Source organism: Tamandua tetradactyla, chromosome 3, assembly GCF_023851605.1.
Source record: "Tamandua tetradactyla isolate mTamTet1 chromosome 3, mTamTet1.pri, whole genome shotgun sequence".
NCBI classification, from domain to species: domain Eukaryota; kingdom Metazoa; phylum Chordata; class Mammalia; order Pilosa; family Myrmecophagidae; genus Tamandua; species Tamandua tetradactyla.
Genome location: NC_135329.1, coordinates 88,842,729 through 88,866,258, shown reverse-complemented (window position 1 = coordinate 88,866,258; position 23,530 = coordinate 88,842,729). Strand labels below are relative to the sequence as shown.

The 23,530-nt window shown below is 40.1% G+C and overlaps 1 protein-coding gene across 5 annotated transcripts in view; it reads left to right on the top strand.

Moving 5' to 3' along the window:
* The window catches only part of CNTNAP5 (contactin associated protein family member 5), an 818,968-nt gene that overhangs the window by 435,629 nt on the left and 359,809 nt on the right, over positions 1–23,530 (top strand). For all 5 annotated transcript variants that reach the window (XM_077153509.1, XM_077153505.1, XM_077153506.1 and 2 more), the window contains 2 exons: positions 15,471–15,620; positions 18,464–18,635. In XM_077153509.1, coding sequence (XP_077009624.1) covers positions 15,471–15,620; positions 18,464–18,635 — 322 coding nt within the window. The remainder of the gene's footprint in view (positions 1–15,470; positions 15,621–18,463; positions 18,636–23,530) is intronic.

Below are 23,530 nucleotides of genomic sequence, written 5' to 3'. Positions count from 1 at the left end.
AGAGCTAAGAACATGTCATGCTTTTCAAACCTCTGGCTCTTCCTTCTGTGTTTTCTTCCCCACCTCCCTCACTGGATTAGTGGACCCTTCTCCCTCCTTCTCCTTCTATCTTTCTAATTTCTCCCAGTCCTTCAAGAAACAGTCTAATAGTTTAGCTGACAAGAACTTGTGGAGGTCAGACTTGGTGTCAGGGCATAGGCACACTGCCCCATCAACAAATCTTTTGAGCAATCTCCCTGTCTCCACAACTGGACCAACTACGTCCTCGGTGCATCTGGGTTAACATCGATCATAGATCTGACTCCCCCACCAGACTGTGAGTTTCATTATCCAAATGGATTATAGGGAAGTGAATTAAATAATAAAGGATCTGGCTGGATAGTCAAGGTCAGATCAGATCCAGGGAGAGCCTCAGGTGTCCATTTGTGAACAAAAAGGCCCACTGAGCCTCTGATAGTAGCAGAAGGGCCCACCTCTAATAGTCAGATGGACATGTTCAAAAGGTCCCTTTTCTCCTGAGTAGTGTGTGGCCTGGAAAAACTTCTTGTCTTCATCTCAACATAAACTGGGGTATATTGCTTATTTATTGCTGTGCAACAAGTTGCACCATAATACAATGACCGAAAACAGCATTTTAATGCTTCAGTTTTTGTAGGTTAGGAATCTAGGGATGCCTTAGCTAGGTGATTCTAGATCAGTGTCTCACACGAGGCTGCAATTAAAGTGTTAGCTAGGGTTGTGGTTATCTCAGGTTCAACTGGTGGAAGGTCTGCTTCCAAGCACTAGAAGTCTGCCTCATCATATGGCAGCTGGCTTACCCCAGAGTGAACCATTCAAGAAAGAGCAAAAAAGAGCATAACCTGATTCTGGGAGTGGCATCCCATCACTTCTACCATATTCTCTCCATTGGAAGCAAGGAGGTAAGTCCTCCTTATACTCAAGTGGCGAGGGGATTGCAGTTTGGGGTGAATCATAAGAGTTGTGGATTATTGCGGGGTGTATGTGATTACATAGGTTGTCTACTGTATGGGTAAAAATCATTCTTCGCCAGGCTTGGGGGGATTGAAATGAGATAGTATGGGTAAAATACTTAGCACAACATCGCAAAGGTATTTAGCAGATTTGATTTCCTTCCATATCAACGTGTGAACGTATAACTAGAATGGGTCTCACTCCTTAGAGTCTCAAAAGCTAAGAGGGAATTTGTGCAGGCAGAGGAATTAATAAAATTGATTAGATTTCCAGGAATGCAGCTGAGTTAATCACTTCGAATCCTAATATTTTTCATGCTCAGAGTTATAAAAATTAAACCTTCATCCTCCATGTTTGAAGAAGGAAATTGTGAGCTGGCACCAGGCTGTTTCTTTCTAATCAGTGAGATGTTTGAGCACTTGTGGGCCTCAGGTCAAAAATGCACTTTTAGTATTATACAGGCTCTGGTGGCACTTTGCTCTAAAGAATCCAGGTACTGCCTGTATTATTAAGAACATGTCAGTCCATTAAAACACTTTTAGGACCAAGAGAGGAGCTGCTAAAAGCTGCTGCGTTGTTCAGCTCCACATGGGGAAAATCATCAGTTATTTCAGATCTGTCTCTCAGAAAATAAAAACAGTAAAAAGAAGTTTTTAAAATGTGAACCCTGAGTTCTTAATGTCTGCCTCAGAAAACTGTTGTTTGATTCTCCCCCCAAGAAGAATTTCCCCATTTTAGTGAATTTGAACTTCTTTGATTTTGCTTTAATGTGAAATGGGTAAAGGTGTTGTATGTGCTGGCATTTTCCTACCTGGGAGGAGGGAGCAGAAAAACAAACAAGCAAAAAATGTTCAAACAGATTGAAACTGTTTTCCCCTAGCTTACATTGTGAGGAAACTTGTTTTCAAAGTACTTGAGATTGGATTGGCTTCGTAAGAGATGAAAATCTCTTTCGAACACTGGAAAGTGATGGTGACTGTCCCAGTGGTTTTTGAGGGGGGTGATGCTGCCCTTGACATATGAGCTGCCTTAGAAAACAGAAAAGAACATAACAGTTTTACTAATGGGACAGGGATCCAGATGTTTCAAGGTGTATTGGAAGATAGTTGTAATATTTCTAATACCTCAAATGTAACAGAGATGAAAATCTCCATGGAAAAAAGGGGACAAATAGACTCCTGGCACTTTAACTCCTTCTTCCAGACCTGTGTCCAGAGTGCAAAGGCTGTGTTGGGAGGTTATTTTGGGCTTTTTGCTTTGGAGATCAGGAAGAGAAGTGCAAACGAAATGCATTCTCAAAATAGAAAGCAACTGAATTTAGTCGTTCTGGGTGATGAAGTTTCAGGAAAATGAAGAACTACAGTGTAATGCTTCTTTTAAATTTCCCTTTATTTTCTATTTTAGTCATCTCCTTTCTTGCAAGCCTTGTACATGGGGATCTGTGGAAAGGTTGAGGACCTGGCTTCACTGTAAATGATCGGAGATGGAACTGAAAATTTCTGTACATCTCCTACCAGTTAGGCATTGAGCTAGGGCCTTTTCACCCAGTTCAGCCGAACAAGGCTCATGAAACTTCACGGGGTGGTTTCTATTGTGCCAATAGGTAAATTAGGAAACTGATGGTCAGAAATTAAGATAAACTGACCAAGATGGCATCCAAACTCAAGTCATTCCCGAGTTCATGGTTATCACACTCTAACTGTATTCATTATTTACACTGTCAGTTACTTAAACAACTCAAATGTAAAGCAACATCTGTTTTATATGAAAGACAGGCAGACAAATGTGTAATAGGCTACGAGGGAAAATAAGGCTATTTAGGATTTGAGTTGTGTTTGCCCAAAACACTTTACTCAGGATGCCATTTGTTGACAGATTCTTGGGTCAGTGATATTGACATAAGACGTTGAGTCCGTTCTTTATAGATTTCCCTTCTACTTCAGCTAAGGTTGCTTCTATAGTATTACAAAAGAAATCATATCTATATATTGACATCTATATATCAATATGCATGCACATGCACTCATGCACCCATGACATTCACTGCATGTCCACATAACATGTTTTTTTCAAACCTTTCATACAGGCTCAACACCAATTCCTCAGAGCATTGATCACCTAAGGATTTAGGCTACTCCATGCCATGCAAGGTTCCCCAAGGCATCTGCCTGCATCCAAAAGTCTTGCTGGGATAGCTCAGCCTTTGTCACTCCAGTCACTCCTATTGTACCCTATACTCATCTGGGAAATCCAGTGGGAATGAGCAAAGACTTGGATTTACTATTTTACACATTTCAAACTCTCAGGTGTTCCTGTTTTCTTATGAGGTACCTTGATTCTTGAGGCCAATTACAATCCCTCAAAATCCACTCCAGTTTGTTGGGGTAACAGATATCATGCTCTACTTTTCAATGAAGGAAATAATGGTTATTTAAAGTTTTTTTTGTTTTTTTAAGAGAAGCTAGGAATAGATAATTATATTGTCCAAAGCAACCCAAATTGCTAAGAAAACAGAAAACCATTTTATGAAAGAAAAGGAGGAAATTTGGTTCATTTTCTTGGTGAATTCTAATATTATTTTTGTTTTTCTGATGAAAGGGCTGGACAGTGAGAACAAGAACAAATAGTTCAGGGGATTCAGTCTTAAAATTGTAATTTTTTTAACTGTAGTGCTTCTCAAACTATAAGCTCTCCACTGTAAGACAGGTATAGGGCTGGGCAAGTTTGTTAGTTCAGTGTAGTGGATTGGTTTTCATCCTTGCTGTGCTATACAAACTGCAAGACCAGAATAAATCTTACACTCCTCTTTTGCTAAAGGAAAGTATCAGAATAGAAACACAGAAGTCTCTTCTAGTCATATCCATAACTTTTTTAAGGAAAATGATAGGACAACCCTTCCCTTTATTAGCCTCAAGTAAGCCTTGGCATCTTTGAGATCCTTGGATGACCTGAAAAAAATCATGTTTCTATGACTCACAGTGACCTGTAGAGAGTTTAGAGCCTAAGACTCAAATCTGTGCATTTGTTTTGTTGTTGTTCTTTGCAATCTGCTTTAAATCACGCTAGAATACATTTTCTGCATGTTTCTGCTTTGGTAGAAAGGCTATCAGAATATATCATGTATTTAAACCATGGTACTAGAGCAGCAACAGCAAGGAATGAAACTATTTCAAACTGAGAGAAAACAAGACAAAGATACAGTAAGAGTTTCTGAATATTAGAAATACTTGCTTCTAGAGGAGAGTTTGTATATGTTCATGTCACTTCAGAAAGTAGAACAAACACCAGTAAAACCAACTTGCAGGAGACCACTTTTGGTTTTTCATTAAAGAACATTTCACCCAAGTCTTCTCATCTCTAGAATATATGAACTTTATGACACTAGAGGTGTCAAACACAGACCAGGCTTTTCAGGGTTAAAGACTGGATGTCAGCACAACTAAATGAAACCCTGAAAGGAGAGCTCTCAACTGGTATCTGGCTGCCACTGAATGATTTTAAGCTACAAAAAAACAAAAGGCATACACCAACTTTCAGAGACAGAACAGAATGCCCAACCAGAAAGAGAGATTGCCAGCAAAGGGCCAGGAGTCAATCTAGTTGCCACAAAAGTGTTTTTAGCTGAGACAAATTGCTTAGTGCAGAGACCATCTCAATTCATCCCATTTAACTTCTAGATGCAAGCAATAGTTTGTATCATATTTCCTCAAGCATTGTATTATTTTGCAGTATCTCTATAGTTATATTTTCTTTACTAGTTAAACAGCAGGCATTCCAAAAATGCCAATTAAGCTCTCCATTCTAATCAGTTGTTAACTATTTATACTCAATAGACTGCTGTGACTGACTTGCTCTTTCTCTAGCTCAAGATATGATGAGATTATAGAGATACATCCTTTGAAAAACAGCTATAATAGATGTTTATTTGTTAGCTATTTAACATTGACTGTGTTTAAATTAAATGAGTTATCCAGCAGCGATAGCCAACACAATCCCACTTATTCTTTAGAATTTATCTCAATTAATATTTTCTTAAGACACTTTCCCAAAGCAGGCAAGGTGCCTCATTATCCATTCTTCTAGTTCATCTCATTTAAAGCTTTTGCCCTAAGTGCATGTATATTAATTATATGTATCTATAATTGTTTTTCTGTTTGTTTGTTTGTTTTGTTTTGTTTTTTGCATGGGCAGGCACTGGGAATCGAACCCGGGTCTCCGACATGGCAGGCAAGAACTCAGCCTGCTGAGCCACCGTGGCCTGCCCTATAATTGTTTTTTTAATGCTCTTTCCATGACTATGAGGACAAGAACACTGTCTTCCCTGCTCACCACTTTTCACCTAAGCCCTACTATGGCACTTATTTACACCTCAATAACTATTTGGCACAATATGTGTGACCTTCCAAATGAATGAACTTGTCAAGTTGACCCCAAGCCATTTCTGAAGAATGTGATTTTATCAGTGAAATAGTTCACAGTGATTTTAAGCAAACATTCATATTACAACAATTATATTGTGGGGAATGTGCCAAACCCAAGAATGAGCTATAATCAGGGTAAGTACTAATTAGATAAAAGCCAGTGTAGCTCCCAGAGGTGGGAAGATGGTTGGGAGAGCTATGTCCTGCTGGATGGAAGTGCTCAGTCTGATTGCTACTAGTAGCCATATGGTTACAGGCTACAACCCTATAATTAACAGAACTGCTCCCCAAATATTGCCTTTTTTCCTGTAAGCCATTTGTATGTAGCCACCATCTGCACATCAAGTAAACATGAAATGTCTGTGAACTTCATCCTCTGCTTCAATTAAGTTGTCATTAAATGCGTCTGTGTTTTAGCTAAGATAATGTTGATGAGAAACTCCATAAATGAGGACAAATAAGTAAATATCCACGGGGCTATGGCTGTCACAGCAAGCTGCCTGGCTGAGCACAGGGTTCCAGTTTCAAAAGACAGGAATAAAATGAAGCACCCCTTCTTTATAGGAAACCAAGCAATGAAAGTGCCTGAGCTTCAAGACAGCAAACAATGACTGGGGATTTTTACTGAGGACGTGATCTCCTCCACAAAAGTAGCTTTTATAGGTCTAGGTAATGATGGAGGAAATATTTTATTAATTTTTTTATTTATTCTTTTTCCACCTCTTAAGAGGAGATTTAAAGGAACTAGAATTGTATCAATACAGCAGAATAATCTACTAGTCGAGCATACTGTCAATTCCCTTGCTCCTTTTTATCTTCTAATTTGAAAGTTCCCTCCTATAATTCACTGTTTTTCCATTTTAATTCAGGAAACATCTGAAGTACCCAGGCTGCATCGGTATGAAACTCGGTCCTGGAGATAGGGGCACTGCCTTCCAGAGGCTTACAGGGGCTGTTGGAAGGGACAGGAAATACGATGCATGCTCAGGATACTGGGGAGCATAGAAGAGAGGCACCAGGATGATTGAGAAAGGGCTGCAGAATCAATGCAGCTTTATTTTAAAGAATGAACACAGGTTGATCAAATACAGAAGCAAGGCAATGATGCTCCAATCTGAGTAGGGACACAGGAGAGGGCCAGGGATGCAAGGCTCCAATCTGACTAGGCACACAGGGGAAGGCCAGGGATGCAAGGCTCCATAGGTAGCTCAGGATGCCTGGAGCACAGGAGCAAGGGAGACTGAAACAAAAAATGAAGCAGCCTTTTGTTCTGGGACACCAGAAGGTAGGCTTTATCCTGAAGAGTATAGACAACTACATGTTGCTAGAGTTCAGCTTAGCTTTTTCCACATATGAGTGATTGAGCTGAACATTCAAGACTTATCCTAGGGAAACTACTTCATCATCATCTTTAGTATGTGGCAACTTCCTAACTGATCCTGATCTTCATATGCTAATCAAGGGTTTTTCAGGATCCAGGTTCAAGGTTACATTGAAATATGAGCTAGATTTTCACAACTAGGAGGGGATTAAGCTGTGATTTATGGTCAATGGGCATGAGAGGTCCCTACTGCTGTTACCCTTTTAGTGAAGAGTCAGCTGCTCGGTGACTCAATCAATCAATGATCATTTGGAGGGGAGGGATGTTGTCTAGCCAAGGCTGATGGGGTATCAAAACATGACTCAGAACCTGACCCCCAGGAAGTTGTAATCTCATGGGGGAGATGACACTTCCAAGGAGGAATTGTTAATTAATAGGACAAGGCAGTAAATCATAAGAACTAAATAAACACTTCAGACACTGGATATTACAGGAATTTAGAAGGAAAAATCACCGTGCTCTGGACTAATCAAGGAAAGTCTGCTTTTTCATTTTCAAGTCCCCCCTCTCCTTCCTTCCTTCCTTCCTCCCTGCTTTCCTTCCTTTTTATGCACCCTGCACTGTGCTAGCTAGCAGTGTAGAAAGTGGAAAAGAATATGCTCCTCGTCCATGCAGGGAAAGAAGAAGCACTAAGATTAAAACCAGGAACTGGAGGGGAGAGGATAGGATTTGAATATGAGAGAAGCAAGCAGAGGGAGCAGAGTGGGGGAGTGGAGGCAACAAGACATACATAATACTTGTAACATAGTGAGTACACTGGCCCAGGTGGAGGAAGAGATGTGTTTAGGAATATTGGGGAATAAGGATGAGAAATCAGTTAGAGGTTTGACTGTAGAAGACACAGGCTGCTAAGCTAAGGCATTTGAGCTTCATTATCTGGGTTCCATGAGCTTCTGGAGAGACATTTCCTGTGAGTTGCCTTTCTCTTTAGGAGATCAACCTAGGAAGGTTTCCCATACCAGAAAGGAAGAAGAGTCTGGGAAAGCACAGAAGTCATCATGAAAATTCCAAGCTGTAGTGGTAAGGTATAGAATAAAAGCAGGAGAAAGATTTGAAGGAATGTGTGAATTAACCTACCTTTTGTCGAGAAGGGCTAATAAAATTTGATAATTGGTGGATAAATAGTGTCCACAAGAAATAAAACTAGACTTTGTATTGTAGTATAATTATACTTAATCATTGTAATATGTTATTTTACAATGTGATTGACATTTTAAGACTCTCTTATTCAATTTTGTTTATATATTCCTCACTTTGTTCTCAAAAAAATTGAAACTGCTTTTGAACTATTAAGTAATCGTAGGTATGACCAGACATGGGAAAAGGGCTGAGTAGGGTTTTCTGGGCCAGATAAAGGCTAGAAACTTCTGAGAGAGTCTAGGAAACTCTATCTCTGTTTTACATGAGGGAAATGGTTTAGAGAGATTAAGAAATCTGTCTGAGCTTCTAGAAATTATAAGTGGCAGGGCCTTTAACAAGTGGGAACAGGTGAATAAAGTCATTGAGGAAATTCGTGACAAGGTATTTCCAGGGCTTGAAGTAGACACTTCGGAGATGTTCTCCAGCCAGGGCTTGTTCTCTCTGAGTTGGTGTGCGAGGCTGTGAAGACTTCGTCTGGTCATGGCTGATGCCTCAGTGTCCTTGGAGAGCTACTTGGTTTCAAAATCCATTAGCACATTGCATGACATATCGTGATTTTGCCTTTCCTTCTTGTGTAAAAAGAGACCCCGAAATAAGTTCAAGTGCAAAGATCAGTTAAGAATTTGACGGAGACTTTCAGAGTGAGGTTGATTGAATCAAAGCTTTGCAACTCCCCCCAAATTGTTTCCCTAACCCGGGAGTCCTCAACTAAGGGTGATTTATTCCCCCCATGGATGTGTGGCAATGTCTGGAGGCGTGTTTGCTGCTGAGGGTGTGGTGGTGATGTTACTTGCATCTGGACTGTAGAGGCCAGGTTCGCTGGTCAGCAGCCTACAGTTCCCCACAACAAAATATGAATAGTGCCACTGTTAAGAAACCCTGATTTATTCACAAACCTTACCCTAATAAAAAAGTTTAGGGCATCAGGACATTACTTAACTTTTCTGAGTCTCAGTTTCATTAGCTATCAATGGTAAATTACTGTGAGGATATCATTATAAAAAAGTATGAGGAGCACACATTAGGCGGTCTATAACTATTTATGTGTTTTGTCTATAACAATAAAATTATCAACCCAATAACAGTTAGCTAAAATTCCAGGCTCAAGTCTAAACACACTAAGCTTGAGAAACAAAAAAATGAATCTTACTTTAATCCTTCCTAGAAGCTAGAATATTCACGAAAGCACACTACCAAAGTTTGAGCTCAGTACTGTTAAAAGCAGAGTTGCCTGGTGGGAATGGAAAATGGCATGGCCACTTTGGAAAGCAGTCCTGCAGTTTCTCAGAAGGTTAAACACGGAGTTACCATATGACCAGCCATTCCACTCCTAGAAATAAAACCCAGAGAATTGAAAGTGTATGTCCATACTAAAAGATGGACACTAATGTTCACAGCAGGACTAGTTATAATGACCAAAGAAGTGGAAACGACTCAAATGTCATAAAAGAATCAATTGATAAATAAAATGTAGTATATCCATGCAACGCAATATTATTTGGCCGTAAAAAAACACGAAGCACTGATACATGATGCAACAAGAATGCATTTTTAAAACATTATACTAATGAAAGAAACCAGCTGCAAAAGAGCATTCCTTTTATAGAATAGACAAATTTATAGAGGGTTGCCCAGGGATGGACGGGGCCGGGGGAGAAAGAAAAGATTGTGGGAAGGGGCTGCCAGTTATTGTATTTCTTTTTGGGGTGATGAAAATGTTGTAAAATTGATTGTGAGGATGGTTGCGTAACTCTGATTATAATAAAAACCACTAAATCACACATTGTACATACATGAATTATATGGCAAGTGAATTCTATCTCAATAATGCTGTCACAAGTAAAGTAATAAAAATAAGAGCAAAATTGTATTCAGTAGCAGAAAATATAACGTTGCAAAGGTACTCGGCCGTCAATGCAATTCTGAAAGCAAGGATGGGCTGACTTTGGAGGTGTGGAGAGCAGAGGGAGACTCAGCCTGGAAGCCCCCACCTGCAACATACCTGCCTTGAATTCTGGCTCTTCCTTTTACTAACCATATGATGCTGGCACACTCTCCCACTTTCCGTTTTAGAATCTATAACACTAGGACGATACATTTGACTTCCAGGACTATTGTGAGAATTAGGAATTATATATTCAAATTCCCTGGCACATTGTCAGTATTGGATAGAGTCAGCTTGTATTATTAGCTATTATTAAAATTGGGCTGTGATTCAGAAGTTCATTTGCAAGTATAGAAACTGTCTTTTTTTTTTTTTTTTTTTTTCTTTCTCAAGGAAACCTTTTAAGTATGGTTTGGTTCCTGGGCAAACACAAAGCGGTCTATTTAACTTTCTCTGTAAAGGTTCTTTTTTTTTTTTTTTTTTTTTTTTTTTTTTAAAGAGAGAGGGAGGAAGGGAAGGAAAGACAGAGAGAAGGAAGGAAGGATGGAAGGAAGGAAGGAAGAGAAACATCTTTAAACATTTTCTTGTTTTATTATATTTTGTTTGTTTGTTTGTTTTTTTTACATGGGCTGGGGCCGGGAATCGAACCGAGGTCCTCCGGCATGGCAGGCAAGCACTCTTGCCCGCTGAGCCACCGCGGCCCGCCCCTGTAAAGGTTCTTTATACTAAGTTTGTAGTCTAAATTCTGGGACTGCTTAAGCAAGGAAGGCAGGAAGTGGGAAAAGGATAAAAAATTGTTCCTGTTAAAAACAGGTTTTTAAAATGATTATAAAGATTGTATAGTTTGCTTTTATAAACATTGAAAATACCAAAACTGTGCATAAGAAAGAAAAAACTCTACGAGTTTATCATTCCATGTCAACAAACATTAATATTTTCTAGTATGTTTGCCTTTCTGTTAATTTTTTAAAAACTTTCTTTCTTTCATTTCCTTCCTTCCTTCCTTCCTTCCTTTTTCTTTCTTTTCTATTTATCTAGCTATCTAGCTATCATTTAGCCATCTATTATTTCCTAAACTTTTTAAGAGTAGGTTTTATATAGGTTGTATATAGCATACTCCTTGAATACTGAATACATCATTGCGCATTTCCTGAGAACAAGGATATTTCCTACATAACCATGTATTTCTTATGTGCAATTAGCAAGTACAAGAAATTTAGCAGTCATATAAAACTTACAGTCTATAGTCTAGGTTATCTAAATTCAAATAATATCCTTTTCAGCCTTTTCTCCTCCATCATTAGATTCCATCTTTGTGTTAATGTTTAACAGAATTGAAATCATGCCACATACACTGTTTGGTAGGAAACGTTGTTCACTTACCAGGATATTAGTAGCATTCTTGGACATTCTAGCTTTAAATAACTACATTATCTCTCATGATATGACTATATATTTCATTTACAAATTTAACCTACTGGTATTGGAAATATAGGAGGCTGTAATTCTTGCTATCATAAATAGTATGGCCTTGAATTCTTTTTGCCACAAACCTTAGCTGCAGCTCCATTATTGATCAATCCTTTAGAATAAGATTCATGAGAAAACTGGTATGAGCATTTTATGTATTTTTTTAATCCATATTGGCATACTGCCTTCCAGAAAGAATATATGGACATGTGTTGCCACCAGCAGTATATGAAATTGCCTGTTTCCCTCTACATTTACTGGCATTGATGATACTCTTTGCCAATATGGGAAATGACGAATATTATCAGCCATGTCCTAGAAGTTCAGAAAGTTTATGTGTGTCATGAGTCAACTCTCTTCCCAGAGTCCAAACCCCACATTTTCTTCATTAGTTCCTAAATCATCTGGGTGCTTTATGCCCCAAAGCGGTCTTAAGTTCCCTACTCTCCTAGCCCCAATGACTTTTCCCCATCAAGATATTCCTGGCTGCAAGGGTACCTGCTTTTCTGTTCTCCTATTGAAAATAGTTTTTCTTTCTGGGTTATTTATCTCAGCAAGGTGTTGGAAAGCAAGCAACCTAACAGAATAGTTTTTCCCTAACTTGTGAATAATTAATAACACTTCATCCTGTATCTTTAAATGAGTACTCCTAATAACTAACCCTGGGAGAATCTCTGGGGATTTTAATTTTGGGTCTATTAAGAGAATGAGGTGGAAAATGTGTGCAGAGATAGAAAGTAAAGATTTCTGAAGGAGACCCGCCAGTTCATTACCTTGAAATCTAGTTTCTGGTCGGCTACCCTACATTAGTAGTCTTTTCCAAAGTTTCATCCCTTCCTCTCTGAACCTTAAACTGAGTTTTCAATCCTGGCTGCACAGTTGAATCATTGGAGATCTTTAAAAATTCCATGGTCTGAGGCCACCCCCACAAGTCTGATTTTATAAACTTAGGGTGGGACCCAAAGAATTGTATTTTTTTATTTTTCCTAGGAAATTCCTTTGTATGGTCAGCACCAAGAACCACTATTCAGAAAGCTAAGATCTTCACACAGGCTTCCACTATAAGGCTCACATGTAGGGAAAAGATCAAAGTAGAAGAAAAAGCAGACATAATAATGGAGAGACAGAGAGAGGGTGGGAGGGTGGGAGGGAGAGCGGAGAAGAAGAAGAAGGAGGAGGAGGAGGGGGAGAAGGAGGAAGAAGGGAAAGATGGGTAAGAGGAAAAAGAAAAAGGAGGAGGGGGGAAGTGAGGAGGGTGGAAGGAAGAAAAGAAGGAATGAAATAAAGGAGAAAGGAAGGGAGATAAGAAGAAGCAGCCTTTTAACATTAAGTGCAAACTTTAAAGGGAGGACGACACAGAGAGCCCTGTGGAAAGGAGGTAGACCCAGAATAAGAACAGAGGCTGATGGTCTTGTCCGCAGAGACCCAGTGAGCAGTTTTCCTGTCTGGGGCCTGCTTCACGTGTAAAATAAATGGATATTTACGTTCTGATTAGAAAAGACACTGCCACAAACTCTGTATGTACTTTGTTCCCTGCTGTAACCCTTGTGCCTTAGCAGGGTGCCTGGCCCTTAGGGAGCTACTTAGACCTCATATGTGAACTAGTTATTGACTCCCATCCTGCCCAGTCTAGAGGATCTCTCCAGAGGCAGCTTCAAATGTTATACAGATGTATTCAAATGAGTATGTAAATGAAAGCAAAAAGAAGTGAGGAACTGCAACTGGCTGTGACCCCCAATTGCCCCTGACAGGGGTTTAATGTTCATCTCTAGGAAGCACCTGGCAGAGCCTATACCTCATTAGCCGAGCCTCGGTGGCTGGGACCCAACCCTGGCCTTGTCAGAGGACAACTGCTTTTGGGAGAAAACCTGGTCACCATGCTGAGCAGCTTCAGGGTTCTCCCTTACACCCCAAGCAGATGTTCAAGGCTGCTGCAGAGCCTGCACAGGAGGGAGCATCCTGGAAACACACAAGGGTCCTTTTAGGTCTGGCTCTTCAAAGCAGATGTGATGCAGCCACCCTGGTGGGGATACAGCTGGGCTCTCAGCAGGTGTTGCCCATCTGAGGTCTTCTCATCCATTGAAGGTCATAGGTTCTTGCAGCCTGGAGCCTCTGTTCTGATTTCCAGGACTTTACTCCTAGCTGGGTTTCTTTGAGATTGCTCTGGTAAGCTCTACTGTGTCAAGTATAATGTACTTTCAGAAATAGCTCTTACCTTATCCCTTACTCAGTGTATTTAGCTGAGAAGCTCTTCATTCTGGTTGCTTGGGGGCTGTGCAAACCCTAGGGTCTATCACTTTTCCCAGCTTCTTTATCTCCTAGCTCCTATCATCTGAAACCAGAAGGGTCTTTGAATATGGGCCTCTTGCGAGGTCATTCCCATGCTAGAGGTCCCTCACAGATTTGTGGAGTTCAAAAGCAATCATTTTTGTCTCTGGCTGCATATGGGTATCACCTAGGGAGCTTTGAGGCAGATCCCTAGGTCATCACCAGAGATTCTGATGGAAGTGGTCTGGGCTGGCCGCATGCACGGGGCATTTGCAAAGTGCGCTACTGAATTGCTTTTCCAAAATATTGTTGAAATCCTTTCCTCAAACTAACATCTGCAGAACCCGGTGTTTTTATCCTTTTCCCACTTGCCTTCCTATGGTCCTCTCCACCTTCTGTCCCCACACACTTGTTACTTTGTGCCAGCTCTTCCCTCTCCTGGAACGCTTGCTCCTTGAATGGTGAACTCCTGCTGATTTTGCAAAACTTCCCTTAACTGTCACCACCTCTTCTGGGAAGCTTTCTCTCTGGATCCTCACCTAGAGATGGTTCTTCTTTCTTCTCTGCTCCCATACTCTACCCAGAATTGCAACTGTTGTTATACTTGTTTGCTTGCTTCACTCTCTCTGCCCCACTGGCCTGAACTCAAAGGACAGTATTTTAATTCTCTGTGCATAAGTCTGTTCCATTTAACTATAAACTATCCAAGATAGAGACCTTGCGATGTAAATATCCACACTCTCAAAACCAAGGACTCTTTTGTTGTTGCTGCTGTCTGTTTTAGCAAAAATTATGATCTTTTTTTTTTTTTATAATCCTACTTATGATCTGATAGGAATGCTTCTACATGGGCCATTGTCTTAGCTTGCTTATTACACAGAACAACCTATAGGCACAATCATCTCCATTTTGCAAGAGAGGAAAATGATGCACCAAGAAGGAAACAAGCTCAGAACATAGCAGGGCACAGTACATAGCTACTGAATAACACACTGTGAAGCTATGCACTCTTGTCTCAGGCAAATTTTTGTGGCCCCATTGGTTAATATGACTGTGTCTCTCTCATCAAGTACTTTGCAGTGACATTTCCTTAATATATAGTAAACTTTTATAAGGAAGCAGTTGAAACCTTCCTGACCACCTCCCAATTGGGTTACCTCAATAATATGTGTCAGCATGTAATACCTAAGAAAATAATTTGGGGTGAAAGATGAGGTGAAGAACTAATATTTCATAAGAATCCACTGTACCTAGGAACTTTCATGCCTGATCTCATTTGATCTCTTTAACAGTGGTACAGAATAGGTAATATTTTATCTACAGATGATAAAACTGAGGTAGGTGACGAACCAGTGTCACATAACTAGTTACAGAAGAAAATTGAAATTGAACAAGTCTGTGAATTATCTAAAACAGGAGAGGGTGCCCCCTCCAGGCAGGTTGTTGTAATTGAGTTTTCTTCATCTACTTTGGCTTTTTAAAATGAGTTTATTTTTAACTATGAAAGGAAGATAAGCTAATTTTAGAAAAGTGTGAGCAAATTAACATTGCCTATAACCTCACCACCCAATGATAAAACCGTTGGTTACATTTAGAGGCATTTTTTCAGCCTTTGTATCAACATTTGTGTATGCGCTAACAAATCAATTATTATATGACATTTATATTCATGTTTTTTCAATTTTGCGTCTTGCCCTTTGTTTTTAAACAAAAGCAATGTTAGTGGTTTATCCTCCTTTCAAAGAGAAAAGGAGAATGGATTAAGTGGTAACAAGAGGAAGAAAGATGGCTCTTGGGTAGCAGCTGGGGGTAGACAGTGGGCACAGTTCTGCAAATGCACGTGGACCACTGCAGGCTGGGAACCCTGCCCTGGGCTCTGAAAACCTCCCAGAATCCATCATCTCTGTGCTTGCCTTTCCTGTTTCTTTTACAGGCAGCAACTTGAATGATGGTTTGTGGCATTCAGTTAGCATCAACGCGAGAAGGAACCGCATCTCTCTCACTCTGGATAATGAGGCAGCATCGCTGGCTCAGGATGCCACCAGCCTGCAGATTTATTCTGGAAATAGCTACTACTTTGGAGGTAAATTCTCCAACCACTGAGATTGACAATAAAGAAGGGAGGGTGTATACAGCGGAGATTTATTCTGCTATGATGACCCTTGCTTTGTCAGTCAGACCATTCTCCCATCCCCTTCAACTCCCATCCTACCCCAATGCACATAGGAACATGCCCCCAAGCCCAAAATAGTGAGATGCAAACTCACTCACAGCTGTGAAAATATAAATTATCTAGGTCAGTGCTGAAGAAGAAAAGAATTTTAGCTATAAGAGCTGGAGTTACATAACACGTCCAAAGGAGATTTTTTTTTAGCCACACCATGTTCCGTGATCACTTTGGAAGGGAGAAACTCAGCTGAAAGCTTGGAGAAAGTGTACCAGAGTCAGCAGTACTTGCTGGAGGAGAAACCCAGGTGGGAAGACTCGAACAACCCAGCACGCTATGCCATGTAGGCCACTCCTCTGTCACTTTGCTTTCTATATAATTCCCTCTCTCTTCCTTCCCCCAACTCAGAGCCATGCTCAGGAAATGGGGCAGCTAGGAATGGGACAAATTAGAAGACCCACGTACACAGAGCAGCTATTAGAGACCTTGTCCCCTCCGATGTTACGTGGATCTTGGGAAACTTTCCCACGAGGAGAAACATAAAGACAAAGTTAAGATTGGGAAAAGACGCCTGATTAGTCATCTATTGCTTTGTATAGATGCAAATACCTTTTTATTTAGTCTTTTCAAGGCACTCATTTCATTAAAAATTAATATCTAATTTCTTAGGTGGTTGTTTGTATTACAGAAACAATCTCTAAAGACTATTTAAGCTCCACGGCTGTTTGGCCTTGAGCGAGGCACTTATTATCCCTGAACTCACTTATCTGGAACATGAGAAAAGAAAGCACACCTTTAGATTCACGGGGAGGGTTCAGTGAGAAGGATTTTACATGCCCAGCACAGTGCCTTCTACATAATAGGAAATCAACAAATTGTCATCAGTTCTTGTATATATGGGTGTGAACTGGGGTCTTGACTATAGTTGCCAATTGCTTTTGCTTTAAGAGACTGAACAGAATTACTGTCCAAAATTATACAGTGCAGTCTCTCTTAAATAGAATTTGCAAGTCATTTCTCTCGTACAAATGACATGTGAGTACAGCTCTGAAATAGAATAAAAGGTTGTGCATATGCAGTGTACATGTCGGGGTCTCCTGAGAGGAAAGGACAGTGGAACTCTATCTCCATGGTTTAATTTTAGAAACCCTCAAAAAGGGTTTCTGTCCTTCACCCCAAACCTTCCTTCACCAGGGTGGAGATAACAAATTCCTAGAAGAAGGAAACACACTTCTGTTCTCTATAAATATTTTACATAGCTTACCTCACATTTAATTCATGCAACACCATTTTGAGGTAGGTAATATATATGCATTACAAAGTATTTGCTGAGATGAAATAATAATCTTCACAAAGCCACACAACTAGTACGTAGCAGAACCAGGATCCAAAGTCAGATCTGTGTTTTTCACCTGTGTAAGCAAAAGCACAAGAAGGTAAGAGTAGCATAAAGATTGCAGAAGAAAGGTCTTGGGTGCTCCAGAGAAAAAAACCTCACAGTCGGCAGTTTTGCATTTAATGCACCATTTCAGGAACGGAGGGAGAAAGCTATTTTAAATTTATTTCTAGGCTAAATGAGTGATTTTGAATAATTATGGTACAATCAGCATCTGAAATGTTTTCGAGGCATAACTGCCCCAGTTGAAGAAATGTCTTTCCAAGTGGACCTTAAGGAACACTACTGGGCTTAGGACATGCAAATTTATCTGTGATTTGAACAGTGTTTAAACAAAGGCTCCACACATAACTCTCAACTTAAGGAAGGTGAAAAATGAGTTTCAGTAATATTAGTCAACTTACATAAATTCTCTCTGCCGCTTCAATTAGAAGTTGTAGCATCTCTCTTTATTTTATAGCATGCTTGTGAGCCGTTAACCAGCTGCCATGCTTTAGCCCAGCAGCGACTGTCTATTAGAGATGGCTGAAATAATTCCCAATTATTTATGGGTTATTGCCATGTTTTCAAGTTCACATTCCCATATGCTCTGAACCTATTAAAACCATTGGGATGGGGTTTTTAAAAAGCATTATGCTGCTCTATACCTGTCTTAATGAGAAATTGATAAGCCTTGGTTGCAAGCTATGCTAAATCATTGTAATACATTTTTTTTAAGAACACTCTTTAGAAGGTATGGTGCTAACCTTTCATTCTTGCTATTACAGCCGTATAACTATGTGCATTTAAACTCTTAGTTCCCTTGGAGTCTGCATTTACTTTATACACCACTTCAAAATTCTAGTTGCGTTCCTTTGTGTACCTTTCTCAGAAACTGAGCCTGTTAATGCTAACAATTAACCAGACAATTACTCTGCTGCCATCCTTACCCAAGGCATAATTTCCTTTGAAAGTGTAATTCAGAATTGAATTGTGCCTTTAGACGTGCATTTCAAGACAGAGCCAAAATACCCAACTACTTATAATATGCTGCTACTTTGTGAGGATTCAGGTGCACGATGCAAAAGAATGACAAATAGCTTACCAATAGGGAAAAAAACAAATAAGAACGAGATGAATGTTATAGTATTGGTATTCCCTTCAACGCACTTTGTCTTTTTTCTCTACAGTGATTTAGTATGTCCTGTTTTGTAGCTATCCTGTCCCTTCTCAGAAGTGCTAGAATTTATAACAAAAGTCCATGCACAACCGTGAATGAAAAAGCACCAAAATAATTAGACCTCAAGGTCTTCCATCGATACGTCGCCAAAGCAATGACTGATCATTTCAGTATTCTTCTCCGTCTTTTTCCTCTCTCCCACAGGGTGTCCTGACAATCTCACCGATTCCCGATGTTTAAATCCCATTAAGGCTTTCCAAGGCTGCATGAGGCTCATCCTTATTGATAACCAGCCCAAGGACCTCATTTCAGTTCAGCAAGGTTCCCTGGGGAATTTCAGTGATTTACACATTGATCTGTGTAGCATCAAAGACAGGTAATTATTACCTCTTCTCCTCTGTTCTTTCACACCTTTCCCCTTCTCACTGTTCTAAGTATGAATTTCTTTAAGCAAAATTCTATTCTACCAGCATCAGCCACATTAGAGATAATTGAGTCGCCTAATGGAAAATATTTCTGAAAGGATTTCAAGCCCGGAGAAAAATGGTTTAAATTAGTTGATTCTCCCCTCATGTTGACTTGCAGTAAATGGGATATGCAAATTAAATCAAAATACAAATTTGTGAAAGGATTAACATTTTATGCATAAACAACATTTGATTACTTTCAAGTTAAAAGTAAAGCAAAAAGGAGGCAGAAATTAGTTCGCTCCTAAATTATTTCATTCTTCATGGCAGTGGGTGTCGTTTCTGACAATGCAGATGGACACAAGCATTAGTCCCCCTGGGAATCCTATAGCCGTGGTTTTAGCAGCACTCCATAGTGCACAGTTACTTCCTGGGGTGGGGGGCTGATCTTTGCTGTTGTTTCTCCCCCTTCCCCCCAAAAAGTGTCTTTGGCCCAGAGGAGACCACATTCTGACTAGAGAGAATCACAGCTTTTATTCTGCATCCTAAGCTCTAGAAAAAGCATAGTTTTTGCTCTCCATTTATCCTGAGATCTGATTCTTCTTTTTTGGTAAGTTTTCAGATTGAAAGAACCCCCTCCCACTGCAGAACACAAATGAGGAAAGATCCTGGGTTTTCAGGAAAGATTCCCATTTTCTCAATAGTATTCCCTAGCTCCTACCTCCTTCACTCTTCCAGTTCTGCTCCCTCCAATAAAAAGAACCATTACTGAATGGTGTATAGGAGAATAATATGTGCCAGCACTTTCTGATGTGTTTGTGACATAGAGTTTGTTCATGACACAGTAGGGTATAAATTAGTCATTACAATTAAATGAGATAAATGACCAAGAAATGCACCCTTCTCTGTGGCGCTATAGTAGCAGCAATTTACTCTGGCCTCAGGAGAATGAGATCAAGAAGTTTTCCAGGAGGTAATCCTGAGCTGAATCTTAAAGGAGGGCATTCAAGTAGGCATGGCAGAGGCCACAAAGAGGGATGTCATGGTAGGGTGGGCTGGCGGGACATAACAAGTGAAACAGCACAAAAGCAAGTGAGAGCATGGTTTGCAAATAGCCCATCAGTTCAAGACATTTAGTTTTCCTTTAAAAATCTTTAATATTGGGATGCATTTAACAACTAATGGTGTGCAATCTTTTACTCAGAAGCATTATTTTCATTGTGGCACATAAATGAACGGTATTGATTACAGTTAATCGAGTCTCAGATTTGATCAGATATAGCTCAGTAGGAATGGTAGCTCAGTATGTGAATATGGCTAGAAATGTGGATCAAGATAAAGCAGAAGAACCGCGTGTGCCAACAGAATTCTGCTTCATGCTCTAGATGATCAACCAAGAAGGAACTAGTCAGATTTGTCTGATAGAAAGAATACCTAAGAGGAAGGGAGAGAGATGGATTGGAAGGGATCTAGCACAGAGTTAGAGAGGTGACTGTCCCAGTGCAGGAAAACAGTGGTGAGAAGTAGAAAGGGCCTGCTCTGAGTGGCACAGAAATCAACTATGCAGAGCACATTCTCTGCTAATGCTCAGAATGACCAATATAACTTGGTGGAGCATTACTCCTGTGTTTCTCTGTTAACACCACTACACATGGGATCATCAACACATTATAGGTTCCCTGGCTCTTCTGTTCCTTTTTTTTTTTTTTTTTCCATTCTATCATCTGGAAAAGTGGGTAATGAAATGCATGCTTCATTAAAATGTGCTAATTTAGAGACCTCAGAATAAAAAAAACACTAAAGAGGATCATTGCCAGCCCTATAGCCTTTTTAATGGTGAGGGGGAAGCATATAACTTCATTAGCTAACACACACAGCCTTTTGTAAAATCTGTGGGTTGAATGAGGGGACATTTATCAGTTGGGGTTTCTTGTGATATCTTAATTCCTAATCGAGGAAGCTCCCATTATTTTGGATTATGCAAATGTCATTGTCATCCACACTGCATCATTACTTATGTATAATTGTAGTCTATATAATTGTATTACATACAATTGTGTTTTGTTTAATTGTATAATAAAGGATTATATTTACTAGACAGTGCTCCAACAGAAGGGAAAACTGGCAAAAGGCTTTGTTGGATTAATTGTTTCTTGAACTTATATTTAACATTTGTTGGGGAGTTACAGAGATTGGGAGGGCAGTTGATTTGATGTTTATTTTATTTACTTATTTATTTATTTTTTGGAGGGTTGCATGGTGCAGGAATCAAACCCCGGTCTCCCACATGAAAGGCTAGCATTCTACCACTGAACCACCCATGCCCCGCTTTATTTTTAACATACTAATCAAAATGGACTTGATTTCAGGGCCAAGTGCAAAATATCCATCTTAAGGAGCTTGTCATTATTTAGATGGAGAGAAATATCTGTCTGTGATTTTTCTTACTTGTAACTGTGTCTGGAAACTCCAAGGTGGACAACCTGTGGGTTTGCTTAAGTCTGTTTTTACTCCCAGACCACTTCTTATACCTCAGATGTCATGGAAACCCAAGCCTCCTTCTTTTCTTCTCATTGGCTGTCCCATACACAAGTCTCTCTTCTCTCCCCCAAACTAGCATACCCGCTTGTGAAGAGGGACCCAGCCCTTCCAGCTTCTCTTCCTTAGGAGTCTTATAAATCTAGGGGATCTTAGCACTAGTTCTCTGGTAAAAATCAGTTTTGGGAAAACCAATGTAGCCTCCATAGAAGGTGTATAAATATTCTAAACTGATTAGAGCTTCAGTTTTTACTGGGAGTATTTTGACATGGTACCTAGAGAACCTGACTAATGCTCTCAGACATCACCTTCAGCAAAAGCCATGAGGGTCTCTTCTTCTGTGATGAACACCAAGAATTAAATGCTAGGGAGCCTTACTGTCCAACTCGCATCTTATCTTGCTGTTGGGCAAATGACCAAATCGTCTGGCCTCTGGGAAGAAAGGAGGTGGAATGATTGGCATGGGCCTCACAGCTTCTGGTATCAGAGACAATGGTTGGCTTGCAGAGGTTAGATCTGTTGAACTGTCAAGTGCAGTCTAAGGATGGGATGGAGAGAAGGAGACAAAGCATGTATAATCTCAACTAATCAGAACAGAGCATTCACAATAAAGCTCATGTGCCTTTTAGTATTCCTTTTAAGCATCCAGATAAATTGTACTGCCACTATCCCTCCTCTATTGGTTCCATCCTTCACAGCTTCATATTCTCTATAACCCAAACCTGACCTTTATGATCCATAGCTGTCTCTTCCAGGACCTTGAACTTAAAGTAGGCAAGACATAATACTCTAATCTATCACAGGGCAAAGACACTCTCAAAAACTGCTCCATTTGATAAATAAATCTTTATCATAACTTCTGCAGTCCAAGCTCATAGATAGCCATTGGGCAAAGAGTGAATGAATGAGACAGCCTTATGTAAAAACTTGAATAGGAAAGGATGTGGTAGCTGGGGGAGTATAGGGACATCAACATCCTTATTCTATAAAAGAGGGAAAAGAGAGATCCAGAGAAGTGCCTCAACCTTCCCAAGGTTATGCAGGGTTGACATTGCAATCAAGAGTTGAATGTTACCCGTGTTCTCTCTTCAGTACAATCTACCAAAAAGGTACTTCAAATCAGCTATCATTCCATGTGGTTGTAAATATGTAACTCCATCTTCTATCTGGCCTTTTAATATGTTTGTCAAAGATAAGGAATATGACCTATTGTTTGTAAAACTTTAGTGGCTATTGAGATTTCATTTAAAGGTAGACATTCACAATAGTGTGAGTTGGCAGGCAGGGACTGAATGAACAGAGGGCAGTAGGTCCCAGTGGTCCAAGCCCGAACTGGGTCTTGACCAGTCCTAAGGAGCTCAAAGTCCAGGGCCCAAGGATGCTGATGGGAATATGCTGAGGTCATCCAAAGGAAAATTCCTGAATCCAAGCCAGGTGGCAGCAGCAAACTTGAGAGATCCTAAGATGCAGAAATTATGAGCTCTAGAGGCTGAGTTTAAACTCCAGCCACATTGGTCATTAGCTTGATATGTGTAGCAAACTAACTAACCCTTTTTGCACCTGTTTATTCCTTTTATTTATTTATTTATTTTTTGCATGGGCACGCACCGGGATTCAAACCCGGGTCTCCGGCATGGCAAGCGAGAACTCTGCCTGCTGAGCCATCATGACCTGCCTTGTTCCTTTTAATTTTGAGAGCAGTTCACTTGCTGGCCCCACACAAAGTACCTGTTTGATATGCCCTTCTATGCAAAGCCTCACTTACCCTCGGGGGTGAAAGTTGAAGATTGGGGTGCCATTATAATGAAAGTGTCTCCATCCATCAAAAATCATTGCCTACAAGCATCCACGATTATTCATAGAGACTGATTTTGTGTGGCCATCCGTAGTCAGGTGCCAGTCCCAGGTAGTCTCTTTCTCATAAAGTGATGCTATTATGTACGGCCCTTGGGGCTCATCCAGTTCTGGTTCTGTACAGCAGAAAATAGATGTGTCTGAGAGGGTGGTGAAGCAGGTATGAAAACTGGAAGTTGGGGCTCTGAGCCTGAGGCCTTTGCTCTTGTATCCCATGGAGATTTTTTGCTCTAATCCTTTCTAAAATTGAACAATTTAGATATTGCAAAGAGTAAATACCATGTGGGACACTGCTTTAAATTTCTTGTGGTCACCTAAGTTGTGAAATGTAGCTTTTTCCCCAATAACCACATCCCTTTCTGCCAACAAACTGTTGTTTAAGAAAAGCCAAAGCATCTGGTCAAGATTCTTCTCTTCTCAATTCTGGGCTTAGAGTATTATAAACACAGAGAGTGGGAATGCATTATGTTAG